The sequence below is a fragment of the Tarenaya hassleriana genome, unplaced genomic scaffold (genome assembly GCF_000463585.1).
Source record: "Tarenaya hassleriana unplaced genomic scaffold, ASM46358v1 Cleome16, whole genome shotgun sequence".
In the NCBI taxonomy this organism is placed as follows: Eukaryota; Viridiplantae; Streptophyta; class Magnoliopsida; order Brassicales; family Cleomaceae; genus Tarenaya; species Tarenaya hassleriana.
The window spans coordinates 2,278,969-2,292,733 of record NW_010965019.1 but is presented as its reverse complement, the minus strand read 5'-3'; the positions used below and the strand labels follow the sequence as shown (position 1 = coordinate 2,292,733).

The window sequence follows — 13,765 nt, the reverse complement described above, 5'->3', positions numbered from 1 at the left end:
TCCTATTATACATTATATATGTTCTCATTAAATAAGTTTTAATCTATTTAAGAATAAAAAATGGCGGATTTTTATATAAATTTGTTTATTTTAATATTTAGATAATTTTTTATATTATTATACATTTGAACGGTTTTGATTTAATATTGTAAATATGTTTTCAATTTAGAATGGATTATATACCTAACACTATAAATGCGTTCGTTGCCATCATCCATGGCACCCATAAAATACAGCATTACAATGAGGTAAAATAATAGTATCGTTTGATCTTACATATTATCCTTTAATGTCAATAATAACTTTTTTACTAAAAAAATTATGACCCGTAAAATTTGATCTTAGAATATATATATTATTTCCTGTGATAATAATTTCAAAAAAGAAAGAATTTTTTATATAACATTATATTTCAAAAGGCATACACAAGTAAATCGAGTCACAAATAAATAAGATATAATCTCTTAATTTATAAATTTAATTTTGAGAATTTACAATATTTTCCTGTGAAATCTTGATCACTCATTTTAATTTTTTCCCCTAAAATAAAATCTTATTTTTCTCCGGTCTTCGAGCTGGACCTCAGGACGCGGTCGCGCAGTCAAACGCCAACCAAGTCAGCGTCAACGTTTAGCGTTTTGTCCCGCGTTCACTCATCAATCGAAGGCCCAAACCCCAATTTCCTAGACGCATGCGTATCCAGAGAATCTCTCTCTCTCCCTCTCCCCAATGTCTGAATCTGATCATCATCAGCAAGAGCCAAAGATCAACTTCTGGGGCGATACGCCAGAAGACGAGTACTACAATCTCAAAGGCGTAATCGGTTCGAATTCCTTCTTCAATTCTCCCAGAGGTCTCAACCTCTTCACTCGATCATGGCTTCCGATCTCAGACCCACCACGAGCTCTCATCTTCATGGTCCATGGCTATGGCAATGACGTCAGCTGGACATTCCAAGCCACTGCGATCTTCCTCGCCCAGATGGGTTTCGCTTGTTTCGCTCTCGACCTCGAAGGCCATGGCAGATCCGACGGCGTCCGCGGCTACGTCCCTTCCATCGACGCCGTCATCGGAGACTGCGTCTCGTTCTTCGATTCGATCAAGCGAGACCCCAAGTTCCAGGGCTTGCCTCGGTTCCTGCACGGAGAATCGATGGGCGGTGCGATGTGTCTCCTGATACATTTCGCCGACACGTTAGGGTTTGAAGGCGCTGTTTTGGTCGCGCCCATGTGTAAGATCTCCGACAAGGTGAGACCCAGATGGCCGATTGATCAGATCCTGATTCTGATGTCCAGATTCTTGCCCACTTGGGCGATTGTACCGACGGAGGATCTGTTGGAGAAATCGATCAAAGTGGAGGAAAAGAAGCCGATCGCTGCGAAGAATCCGATGAGATACAGGGGGAAACCAAGGCTTGGAACAGTCATGGAGCTTCTTAGGGTTACAGATTACTTGGGGGAAAAGTTAAAGGATGTGAGCATTCCCTTCATCGTGTTACATGGAAGTGCAGATGTTGTGACTGACCCTGAAGTGAGCAGAGCATTGTACGAGGAGGCCAAGAGCAAAGACAAGACATTGAAGATCTACGAGGGGATGCTGCATTCGATGCTGTTCGGTGAACCAGACGAGAACATTGCCATCGTCCGAAACGATATTGTGGGTTGGTTGAATGACAGATGCGGAAACGGAGCACAGGTTTGATGGTTTGTAATATGATCTCGATCAAAAAGTTCCATGCTTTTTTAGTTCTAGATATATGAAATCAGCCAACCACATTTGTAAATTTATCAACCATATATTGTCTTGTTGGATGATTGTCGTTTGCATTTGTTAAGCCTCAAAAAGTTTTGATTTGCACATGTTCTTGATCAAAAGATCCAGGCTTTGTTTCTTCCAGATTTATTAAATGAACCATTTTTTGTAAATTTGGGCACCATATTTGAAATCAGCCATGTTTTGCCAATGAACTGAAGACACCAACAAAGAGAATTCAATATTAGACTGATCAATCACATTGTTCCTGCAACTTCTTTTCCACAAAAAAAAAATATAACTAGAAAAAATGAGGAAACTTTCAATACTGTATCTGTCCTATAATGCAATTTGCCTAAACATTTTCAATCCCCCTAAGCTTTCTCTATACAGTGTGTGACCAAGAGTGAGTAAAAGTGTAGAGAAGCCATCAAAGCTAAAAAAGCTATCATCCTCTCCTGTTGTCTATACCCTTCTCTGCAATACCTAAACTTTTCACATTTCTTATCCAGTGGAATAATCAAATCAGCTTCTATGTGGCAATCGATCCTTCCTTTTCAGAGACCTGTAGCAGTGTCAGCTGTATGTGTTCTCCTTCTCCAGTGTACATGTTTCTTCTAATGTGCACAAGAAAAGAAAAAAAAAACCCGAAACCTATATAATATGTACCAGAGATGTCAAAAAGCACCATGGATCCTCACCCAGCTCTCATGAATCCACCATAAACAGATACTTCAAGTCATCCACACTGAGATGTGACTGCCTACTTCCCTTTTCATCTTCTCCAAATGCAGAGGCCACCATCATTCTCTTCTTTTGCTGCATCAAGAAATATGAGACATGTAAGAATTGATGTGCGGGAAAGAAAGGGCTTTAAACTTGTTCAAAAGAAGAGCACTTCCTATAGAGAGAGCATCACCATTCATTCAAATAGCTAATAGGGCTACACCAATGAAAGAGCAAATTAAGGGAGAACCGATGCAGACCTGAAGGGCCAATATGCGATCTTCAACTGTATCTTTTACTGTGAAGCGCACCACGGTAACTGGACGTGTCTGTCCAATACGATGTGCTCTATCAATTGCCTGATCTTCAGTCGTAGGATTCCACCACAGGTCCAGCATTAGAACATGACAAGCTGCCACCATGTTCAGTCCAAGACTTGCAGCTTTGAGAGACATTATCATGACAGAAACCTAAATGCACCAGCAGAAATATATGTCATTATGTCATTGTTGCTAATTTTATAAACACAGAAACCATCACGATGTATAGCATTTTAGAACCATAGTCCTTAAGATGCCGTTTTTCCCATGTACCTCAGGGAGAGTGTTAAAATCCGTGACTGCTTTATCCCTAGCAACAACCGACATTGTCCCGTCAAGCCTTCTATATTGGATACACGAACTTCTTAGACCAGCTTCAAGTAGGTCCAGCATCTTTGTCCACTGAGAGAACACAATGGCTTTCTCTCCTGCTATCTTGATTGAACCATCCAGACTATTTCCCTCATTTTTAACAGGTGTATCAGGAACACTAGATGACTTTTCAAGTTTCTGGACTTCTCCATTGTGAGAGGTCTGATTCGAATCATTTGCTAAGCTCAGATTCTTTGGTTTGGCCAGCGATTGCAAGACAGCAAGAGCAGCCTTAATTTTGGACGACCCATATGGGAAATTTTCATTACAGGGCTGATCAATCCCAACAGGGCCTGAAGTGGAACAATCCAGTGGAGCATCCATCCCATTCATCTCGGTGAGAGCATTGTTCAGTGTCCCTTTGGAAAATAATGATGCAAGAGTGAGTCTGACTATGCAGTTTGCACTTGGGCACTGATTGTCATCACCAGTAAGGTGTTCACAAATGCACGGCTTGCAGAAAACGTGACCACAGGTTGAAACAACAGCATCTTCAGGTGCATCCTGTTGATGAAGAAGGGTTAAAGGAAAATGTTAGGAGATTTGACAACTAAAGTAACAAATGACAAAAACCCAAGTATTTCTTTTAGACATAAACCTCTACGCATTACCACAAAAGTAAAAGAACAAAAGATAAAAACATTGTGTTCCCCAAATTTCTGTTCATAAAAAACATTATTTCCGTCAGCCAGCTGAGACCTAGATTCTATCTTGCACTGTGAAATAACGTTCCAGGAAATGTTTTCCATGTTCATCATAAAGCCAAAAGAAAATGAGGTGAAGGGAGTTTTCAAAGGTAAGAGAATCGTACATTGCAAATGCCACATATAGCCTGTGAAGCTTCTAAGCAATTCAAAAGAAAAACTTGTTTTTCACGAGGAAGCTTCTTAGCCACTTCAGCCGAGGCTTTCCACGTAGAACTAGATTCATAACCCTTCACGAGAAGAGGGTGATCACAAGCTTGGCGAAGACGCAACAGCATCAACAAAATATTTACATAATTTTGCTTCACAGTTCCAGCTTCTGCATATTCCTGGCAATAACAGAAAGTTTAGGAGTTACAAACAAACCAAAACAATTTCAAGAATGCAGAAGAGCAAACCTTCAAGATACATACATATACAATACCCACATGCGTGTTTTTGTACACAAGTACGTGAATATATATTTTATTGTTCATGTTTTACATACATAGTATGTGGAGAATGTATTCAATGGAATACTAGAGTGAATTGATAACCATACCCTGAATTGATCACGAGAGTCACATTCTAATCTGGAGTAGAAATCACGTTCCTCCTTCGTGAAATCCACTTTTCTCAATTCAATGGACTTTGGAGGTAACGATATTATGGGTTTTCCATCAAGGAGTGTACCTGGTGTGTTTTTACCAGTATAAAATAAAATACAAGGAACCTTAGTGAACATTAAAACATATTATCTCAGTATTAACAAAACCATCAACATATCTAAAGCTTCTTTTTCCATATATGGATAATTAATTAGCACAAATAAATTTTGAATATAGACTGACCTTTGGTTCGGCGAAGCATTATCGTTTTAAGGACAGCCTGCAGCTTCTGATACCCTTTCACTGGGCTCCTACTGATGGGATTCTTTATTGTCGTGCAAAACAATTTGTAGCTAGAGTAAGGGTCGTATTTGAGAAATCTAAAGTAGCTGTAGAGATCATCAATTGCATTCTGGATAGGAGTGCCGGACAAACACCACCTACGTTTAGCCCGAAGACCCCAACATGCTCTCGCAACTTGGGTTTTACGATTCTTGATACTCTGTGCCTCATCTAGAACAACCCTAAACCATGACACCTTTGCAAGAGCACCAGATAATCTCTCAAGAGATGCATAGTCCACACCTTTCCTCTGCTTTGAGCACTTCTTTTTGGCACCTGGAGGATTTTTTCTCTTCTTGATTGTGCAAAATTCAGTAGATGAATTTCCACAATCATCCAAGGAGCTACCTTTCTCCTCTTCGTCTTCTTCTTCAAGAAGAGGCTGCTTTGGCACTTCCATGCTTACAATAGAATATGTGGTAAGGACAACATCACATTTTGCAAGCTCATAGGGGTCCTTTGTTCTGTTGGGACCATAGTAGACCAGGACGGAGAGATTAGCTTGACTAGTCACCTTCTTTCGTAATTCATCAGCCCATTGCCTTAAAACACTAGTGGGACAGACAACAAGTGTTCCAGCAGCTGGCCGTCCCTTCATTTTACCTAAAGGTTGTAAACCGACTTTGTCATCATCGTGTGATATCTGAGATTGATTAGATTCCTCGATTCCTCCATTAAGTTTCGAAAGTGGCCCTTCTCCACTGTCACCTTCTAAATCAAAAATTTCTCTTTTGGAACCTTCTTCACAAGCTCCAGTAAGTGCACGTTGTTCCTTCAGTATAAGCGCTATAGTAGAAATTGTCTTTCCAAGTCCCTGCATACAGAGATAAATGAAAAATAAGAAAAAGTGTATTGTCTTATTAGTTGATAACTGAGAAACCTAAGAAGACTAGAAACTAGCCTGATCATCAGCCAGTATCCCCCCAGAACAGGGGAAGCTACTTGTCTCCTTCTGAACCATCCACGACAAAGCAATCCGCTGTCCATGCAATGGTCAAGGTCAATTTATTTCCAAGAACAAACAAGTATAAACTAGAACCAAAACACAACACCATCAACCACCACTGAAGCTATTACCAAATGCTCCAGATTAAAGACCACCAGAGCCAAACTCTAACATCAGACAATACTTTACAGAATATTCTGAATTCCATAAAGCTTAAAGATCTGTGAATTTAATGTTATTATGATTTATGAACAATAGAACACAGAAATTCCAGCTCCTCCATAGAATATAATTTTTCAGATGCTAAACCTAGTTATTTAGGTTATTTGAAGGGTCGACTTGGCTCAGCGGTAAAACCATTTCCCGTGGGGCCTAAGGTCGCGGGTTTGAATCCATCTCTCTACATTAAAATATAGGGGTATAGGTGGCCTAGTATATTCCCTTTCCCAGCATCCCCACTAGATGGGGATACGAACTCGGTTGGTCTTTTATTTAGGCAGAACCTATCCCCTAACAAAAAAATTTAATCCTACAGCCCCTCGAATATATCCATGGGGAAAGCTTTCGCCTTTAATTATCCATCAGCGATACCAAATATACAAACCTGATGTCTCAGAAGTGGGACTGCCAAGAGACCATCAGGGGGACTTGTTTCAGATCTGGGCTGAGAAAGATCCTGTTATGATATGATAACACACTGCAGTTAGACCAACTAAAATCTGGAATCCTGGATCAGCAACAAGATTAAAGGCCCATACGAACACTAATTTAATAGCAAAATGTAGGTCTTGGAAGCAACCATAGAAGAAGAATAATAAATGTCAGAGGATAAAGTTTATCTACATTTGTTGTAATCATATAAATACAATCTCATATGACACCACATAGATACTAGCAACAACAGAACATGTTCAGCAACCACTTACCCCTTTTTCAGCCAAAACAGTATTCTTCAACTTTAATACTTGATGCATAGACACTGAAACATACATTCTAACTAAAGGAAATACACATCCACAAAACAATTATTTATCTGCCAAATTCAGAGCGAGGAGGGGAGGAGAGTCAAGAGGGTGGGCTGGGTGGAGAGGGAGCAACATAAGGAGAACAAACATAGGTATGTACAGAGCAATTAGGCAGAAAGCTTAACACCATTCACACCACTAACCTGCAATGCAGCTTGAAAAATCAGTTGTTCCTTGTTTGGTTGAAGCTTCAAGTCTCTAGAATGATTCAGTGTTTGACTAACCACAGAATTTTGTGAAGAAAAAACTGGCTTTTGCATAACGTGGGATTGGCGAGGCAGAACAGGTAGACTGTTAGTTTCTATTATACATACATCAGAGTCATCATCGGAGAAATATTCATACTGTGACGAAGCACTTTGAAATGATTCAGGACTGACTTTCAAATGATCAGCATCCATGCTCCTAGGTCGGATATGTTCATTGTCTCCTATCCAGAAGTGTTCAGAACTTTGTGTTCCCGAGTCAAGATCTGCTTCATATTGTAGAGAGGTATTTGAATCAAAAAATATACTAGAGCTTCTGTTTCCAATATCATTACTATGTGAAGCGGTCTTGGATGGCATAATTGTATATTCCTTCTTAGCATCTTCCTGAAAGGAACAATTAGGGACACTGGACCAAAACTGTCTGGCTTCTCCGCCTGTAGATCCTTCATGACGCACAAGATCCTTCCCCGGGATTGAACTGTAGATCACGTTCTCTGACTCGGTCAAATTACAAACAGGTTTATCTGTCATATGGACAACTTTATTCATCTGATTACCACTTGAAGCATTGTAAGTAATAGGCTGTCTCAGTTCCATTTCTGCTAAATGCCCGTCAAAACTATTATATGATTTAGCACATGAAGGAGAAATTAAGGGATTGCCTTCAAACTTGAAACTGTGTTCTCTTGCGCTAAATAAATCGAGAACTGGTTCTCTATCATAAGATCCACCATCTAGTCTCCCATGCCGATCAAAAACAATCCGGGTATCAGACTGAGACTCACTTGCTATATTCCTCATGTCATTTGTAGCCTCTTCTTTATAGGGGAAAAACCGAAATGCTGAATTATGGGAGAAACTGTGAGAAGCTCCAGACAAGGATGCACCAGTTGTATTGTAGCAATATTTTGCAGAAGGGGCGCTGTTACTGGCACCATGACTGAGAGAGTTCGAACTATGACAGAGAGCAGACATATTGAAGGAATTCTGTGTGGTTCCTATCCCAAATCCATCTTCAGACACGCCATTTAGATATGGAGTCGTGGGCCTACAAGATGTAACTGCAAAACAATATAAAATTCATAAGAAGAACTCGCAGGATTTAACATCAGATTAATGAAGACTGTGAAGTTTTCCGAAAGTAATGGAGCAAAAAATTTAGCATAGGAAGCATATACATTTAAGATCAAGTATCTCGTCATCACGCTTTGGCCCAGTGTCAACACTACAATTCAAAGGACTAAAGATCATATTGCCACCGTGACCAGAGAAACCAGCATCATATCTCTCAACAGGACCAGATGATATACTACAACCTTGCATATCGGAATGAGACACCCCAGATGTTTCCGTAAACTGCCCCCCCTGGCTCAATGAAAACCAATCTTTAAGACTTGCGGAACAAGTCTGAGCTGGTGAAGAACCCTGTCCCGATTCCACTTTCACATGATCATCGAATGAACAACTGGGCACCCCTGACCCAGCAAGCAATGCTTTGGAGCTATACGAATCCCGAGAATGAGACCAACAAGTCTCCTGAGATCCTCCTAGTCAAGAAATACATAATAAAAAAAGCAATTGCCAAGTGAAGTGACATTAATTTTCTTGACTAATCACGATGCATTCTCTGACAGATCAAGAAGTACACCAACCTAAATAGGTCTGAGACAAGACAAAGCAAAAGGAATCCAATAAAGAGCCATGTCTTCAGCATCTACTAACCATTTAGTAAGTGTGAAGTTTCGAGCTCGCCAGATTCTGTAGACGAACCAACTCGGGATAAATTTTCTTGACTACCCTAAAAGTTTTAACCAGAGCACCAGAGGTTAGTATTGGGTGAATCATACGTCCATTCCAAATATACACTAAAAGAACAACTCCAAGATCAATACCATCATTCACCGACATTAATTTCAGTGCAACAAAACAATGGATTTCATTCATGATTCTCGGAAGAATAGGGTGAAAGTAATGGACCAAATTCTCCAAAAAAAAATGATTAACGAGAACTAAGATAGAGACCCATGTAATCAAAATTCTCCAACTACTTGCTTCTGTATCACAAAACAAGACGCCAGTACCTCCGCAGAATCGGGCTTCTCATCAAGAATACGATAGATCGTGTCGAAATCAATAGCGAGATCATCGTCGTAGTCAAATTCGAAGACGCTAGGACAATCGTCCGCCGGAAACCCAGCGGACGGCAAAAACCCGTGACCACCGTCACCCATCACGCAAAACCCTTCACCAGACCAAAACCCTAGCTAGCGAGATCCAGAACGAGAATCCAAAAAAGCAACAAGGAGATCGAAACCAAATCCAAAGAAACGAGAGCGTGGATCCGACAGATCCGGAAGCGGGTATGTGAAGAATTGGCCAGAGAGAGAGAGAAGAGGAAGACGAAGGATTGAAGAATTTGATAGGAGGGTGAAGAATTTTCAAGGAAAGTTCGAGGAAGTTTGGTTGAAATACGCGACTTTTTCTTCGCGTCGTTAGGTTTTTGTTTCCTCCGAATTGAAAAAGGCAATGGGAAGAGACGTACAATTGGATTTAAATAAGGAACGGTCGGGGTTACGGTCTTTGATTTTTCATTGGACATTTCCATTAAATTATCAAAATAAAAAATGCGCCGTCATACTGATTCGTCTGACAAAAAAAAACTATATGATAAAAATAATAATAATATATTTTTTAACGAACAGAAAATGTCCTGAAAACATGGTCAGACTTTTTTTAGTATTAACATTAATATTATGTTATTATAACATGAAATTGGTACCGACCGCGTGGAACATACACACTTCATTCTTTGAAAAATCGTAAATTAATACACAAAATTATAATATATATATATACTAAACAGATAAATAAATAAACTATATTTTTTTAACATACATTAATTCTTCTAAACTTTTAACACATGGATTTTTAAATAGTTTTCAAACATCACAATATTATATTGGTTTTAGGGAAATACAATATATAAAAATAGAATAAACTATAATTTTTTTTAAATGCATTAATTCTTCTAAACTTTTGCGACCTGAATTTTCAACTAATTTTCAAAGATTTACATTTAATTTATGTTTTTTAAAATCGTTTAAAATTTTATTATTTTTAAAAAGCTTAAGATTTAATACAATAGTGAGAAAGAGGTCCTATATTTATGTGAAATTTTTTATAAAAAAAACTGTATATTTATCTGAAATTTTTAAAACTTATTCCATAAGATTAAAAAACGAAAAAATCCTACAAATTTCCTAAATTTATAAACTATTAGCAATTTTGTACATATCATTCAATGATTCTGGACGATACTTGACTTTGTTTTTACACGATTTGTTTTAAAAATCTAAAAATACTTCACAAAATTTAGAAAATCACAATTTTTTTCTATCTTGAAACAATTGTTTCAAGTTTTTTTAATATGTAAAACTATCATGGGACTTGGCCCAAATGAGGCCCATTAATGATTTCTAAACAATTTGACCGGTTCGATCTCGGACCCGGTTTTAGGATCCGAACCCGGGAGGAAGAAAATGTGCATAAATTATATGAAACGAGGGAGGAGAAGATTTTGCAGTCAATCTAGAAGCGGGGGATTCAGAATCCACAGCAAAATTGCAGAACAATTTCGCAGAAAGCTTCCTCTATTTTTTTAATTCTCCAGGTACTTTTTCTGGAAAATTCTAAGAGAAATTTCTTGGAAAGTGTTGTTGGGCATTCGCTGTTCGTACTCATTTAGGCAAATTCCCTAGATTTTGGGTTATTCCGTTTGATCGGGATTTGGGAAAAAATTCTGGTTTTTGATAGGAATTCAGGAGTAGGTTTCCATGAAAAATCCGCTCTTTTCGTTCATGGATAGGTAGTGTTTGTACCGGTGATTGATTCAAGATGGGAGCAACACTAATGGGCTAATGTCAATGTTCTGAGTTATTATTCGTCATCAACTTGCAGAAACCGAATCAGCGATGGTAATCGATTTCGTTCATCTCTCGTGTTCTTCGTATCGGCATGTTTATGAGAATTTGACTCTACTTGTATTGGTATATTCAAAGTCGTGATCTTGACCCGTCTCGCCCACAGGCTACGTCCAAGAAAGTGATTACGAGGGTAGAGTGGGAGAAGAAGCTAAATGGGATCATAATTAGGAAAGAAGACATGGATAGACTGGTGATGAATTTTCTTGTGACAGAAGGCCATGTAGATGCTGCCGAGAAATTCCAAATGGAGTCTGGAACTAAGCGTATCCTTTCCCCGGTTCAGGTTTAATCCCGGGTGGAGTCTTATTGTTTTTCGTGTTTGTTAGTGTAGCCCTGTTTTCTTCCTTATCGGGAAACAGCAGAAACAGATATTGCAACTATCACGGATCGAATGGCCGTTAAAAAGGCAGTCCAATCCGGAAATGTCGAGGATGCCATTGAAAAGGTCAATGATTTAAATCCTGAGGTACGAAGCTTCTTCTTCAAGAACCGTTCAAACTTTGATGTGTATTCATTGCAATGCAAAACATATCTGGTCCGAGTTTTCTCATCGTTAGAGAAACCGTCTTTTTTTGTTGTTGCAGATATTGGACACAAATCCCGAATTGTTTTTCCATCTTCAACAACAAAGGTTGATAGAACTAATCCGACAAGGGAGGATAGAAGAGGCCTTGGAGTTTGCTCAGGAAGAGCTTGCACCTCGTGGAGAAGAAAACGTTCTGTTCTCTCTTTATCCAACTTTTCGATTCATTTTCATTGATATTTCATCTGGTTCTGTTGTTTTTTACGACATCATATTTACTCGCTGATTGCATCTTAAAAGGTTTCGTTTAAACTCTTCTTTTAAATGATGAGATATATTCTGTATAATGTTTGATGAATGTATCTTACTGTGCAGCAAGCATTTCTTGAAGAGTTGGAGAGAACTATTGCCCTTCTTGTTTTTGAAGACGCCTCTACCTGCCCGGTCAAAGAGCTTCTCGACGTTTCACAGCGTCTTAAAACTGCAAGCGAAGTGAATGCAGCCATTCTCACTAGCCAGAGTCATGAGAAAGGTATGTTAAATTTCAGACATTTTACACTCTATTGTGTTTTGCTTGCCATAAGTTTTTATTATATCGAGCACTCCTCGTTTCAATGAGGCAATACAATTATACAATACGCTTGTCTGAACGTGTTCTTCGGGATATTTTGGACATCATTCAGCTTATTAGACATGTGTATCATCCTAATTTCTTATCGAGATCTTCTTCTTCAACAGATCCAAAACTTCCAAGCTTGGTGAAGATGCTGATATGGGCAGAAAAACTATTGGATGAAAAAGCACTGTATCCACACATAAAAAACTTGTCCACTGGTCAACTCCAAGGCCCGCCTGTTTGATTTCACACTTCAGAAGGGAACACTCAAAATATCTCTTTAGGGTCAGAACATTTATTGGATTGCTTTCCCCATTCTTTCTTCTGCATCTGAATTTGTGGGAACCATCATTGTTTAGGGTATAGGAGATGAGATGGGGGGGCATAAGCTGTTGTAGAACAATGAATAACTCTTGAGATATTCTGATTTTCAACACATTTGCATTGACAATATCCATTGTTTCTTCCAAGTGACTTGAAAAAACATGAAATGACGAGTGTTTGGACCTGCAGTGTGAAAACTGACAGGCATTGCTGATTTGGGTTGATAAAGAAATGAGCTTGAGTATCAGAAATTCTGCAAATGAGAGAGGTGGGAAACTATGCAAAGGAGTTATATGCATACAATACAGTAATGCCAAACTCCAACAAAAGATTGATAATGCAAATCAAGATTCAACAAAGACAACATAGTAGAACTCCAAGTGATGTTCTTGTCGTCGCCGGAGAATCTCCGGAGGAATTTGCTCCTCCTCCTCCGCCGCCGCCCATCACCGCTTTTCCGGTACGTATTCACAGCTTCAAATCTCTCACCCAATCTCATACTCAAAAACCCTTCTCGATATGAACTGTCAGAGCAAAGGGGTCTCTGAGACAAACGTGTTTTGAATAAAAAAGACAATGGGATGAAGACAAAGTGAGCAGCTTTCTTGAGACCCTCGTGATGGATTTACGTGGGGATGCTAAAGTTGTTCACTTTCTGGTACGATTCACGAGAAAAGTCTTGTGGAGGAGGAAGAGGAAGAAGAAGAAGAAGAAGAAGAAGGGAGAGAGAGCTGAAAGCTTTGGGCAGAGAGCCTAAAACGTCACTTTCAGTTTCTCTGTTATTTTTCCGACTGTTTGTTCATAAGGAATCGTCATTCCTTTCTCTCTTATCTTCCATTTTGTCCCTTTGGCAAAATTTCCCCTCTTAAATAATAAATAATAAATAAAATCAAAGTTTTACATAATTAACAAAAACAAAAATCTGATCGTTTCACAGATTCAAAATGATGTTGTTCCTTTAAGCTAATTTAAACCTTTTCTTCATCAAGAAAATTTAAAATTTGGAATGTTTTATGGAAGGCATAGTTTTTCAAATATTTCATTTTTTTTGGGAAAATCGGAATAAAAAAAATCTAATCAAGGTTAGATCTTATTCTCATGTAAACTTGAAAAAAACCACTTTTGTGTAAATTATAACAAAAAGAAAAGACCATTGAAATTTTAAGAAAAAATATTAAATTTCAATATATTTTTTTTGTAGGGGTGGCCATTTCGAAAATCGGTTTCGGGATAAAAATGTATTGGTTCAGTTTTTCAGCTTTACAAAAATAGGTACGAATCAGTTTTTATATTATGTTAAGTTCAGTTTCGATTCCACTTCGGTTCGATTCCGGTT

The 13,765-nt window shown here is 38.6% G+C and overlaps 3 protein-coding genes across 10 annotated transcripts; 2 read left to right on the top strand and 1 right to left on the bottom strand.

The window, feature by feature from the left end:
- The first annotated feature begins 639 nt into the window (after nt 1–639).
- Nucleotides 640–1,857, top strand: LOC104809561 (caffeoylshikimate esterase). Its single transcript, XM_010535588.2, has one exon. It carries the CDS (start codon nt 730–732, stop codon nt 1,699–1,701), a length of 972 nt encoding a protein of 323 aa, XP_010533890.1. The 5' UTR covers nt 640–729; the 3' UTR covers nt 1,702–1,857.
- Nucleotides 1,858–1,974: 117 nt separating this feature from the next.
- On the bottom strand, nt 1,975–9,500 carry LOC104809560 (helicase-like transcription factor CHR28). Of its 5 annotated transcripts, none has more exons than XM_010535583.1 (12): nt 9,065–9,500; nt 8,706–8,781; nt 8,162–8,530; nt 6,918–8,044; nt 6,354–6,425; nt 5,705–5,782; nt 4,705–5,617; nt 4,416–4,546; nt 3,982–4,203; nt 3,072–3,674; nt 2,739–2,948; nt 1,975–2,571 (listed from the first exon to the last, which is right to left on the bottom strand). In XM_010535583.1, exons 1-12 carry the CDS (start codon nt 9,212–9,214, stop codon nt 2,461–2,463), a joined length of 4,062 nt encoding a protein of 1,353 aa, XP_010533885.1. In that variant the 5' UTR covers nt 9,215–9,500; the 3' UTR covers nt 1,975–2,460. The 5 variants fall into 5 exon arrangements, with proteins under 5 accessions (XP_010533885.1, XP_010533886.1, XP_010533887.1 ...); XM_010535584.1 differs by having other exon boundaries at nt 8,297–8,530; XM_010535585.1 differs by having other exon boundaries at nt 8,300–8,530.
- Nucleotides 9,501–10,568: 1,068 nt separating this feature from the next.
- Nucleotides 10,569–12,558, top strand: LOC104809559 (glucose-induced degradation protein 8 homolog). 4 transcript variants are annotated; one of them, XM_019202111.1, is made up of 7 exons: nt 10,569–10,653; nt 10,849–10,957; nt 11,070–11,229; nt 11,326–11,432; nt 11,551–11,682; nt 11,865–12,021; nt 12,228–12,558. In XM_019202111.1, exons 2-7 carry the CDS (start codon nt 10,955–10,957, stop codon nt 12,347–12,349), a joined length of 681 nt encoding a protein of 226 aa, XP_019057656.1. In that variant the 5' UTR covers nt 10,569–10,653; nt 10,849–10,954; the 3' UTR covers nt 12,350–12,558. The 4 variants fall into 4 exon arrangements, with proteins under 4 accessions (XP_019057656.1, XP_019057657.1, XP_010533884.1 ...); XM_019202112.1 differs by having other exon boundaries at nt 10,570–10,653; nt 10,797–10,957; XM_010535582.1 differs by having other exon boundaries at nt 10,576–10,653; nt 10,941–10,957.
- The last annotated feature ends 1,207 nt before the right edge of the window (nt 12,559–13,765 follow it).

Coding starts and splice junctions, on each gene's coding strand:
- LOC104809559 (XM_019202111.1), top strand. Junction 11,433..11,550: donor TCAATGATTTAAATCCTGAG/GTACGAAGCTTC, acceptor TTGTTGTTGCAG/ATATTGGACACAAATCCCGA. Junction 11,683..11,864: donor CACCTCGTGGAGAAGAAAAC/GTTCTGTTCTCT, acceptor CTTACTGTGCAG/CAAGCATTTCTTGAAGAGTT.
- LOC104809561 (XM_010535588.2), top strand. CDS start 730: ATGTCTGAATCTGATCATCATCAGCAAGAGCCAAAGATCAACTTCTGG.
- LOC104809560 (XM_010535583.1), bottom strand. CDS start 9,214: ATGGGTGACGGTGGTCACGGGTTTTTGCCGTCCGCTGGGTTTCCGGCG. Junction 5,783..6,353: donor TCCCACTTCTGAGACATCAG/GTTTGTATATTT, acceptor TTGCATGGACAG/CGGATTGCTTTGTCGTGGAT. Junction 4,204..4,415: donor ACTCTCGTGATCAATTCAGG/GTATGGTTATCA, acceptor TGTTATTGCCAG/GAATATGCAGAAGCTGGAAC.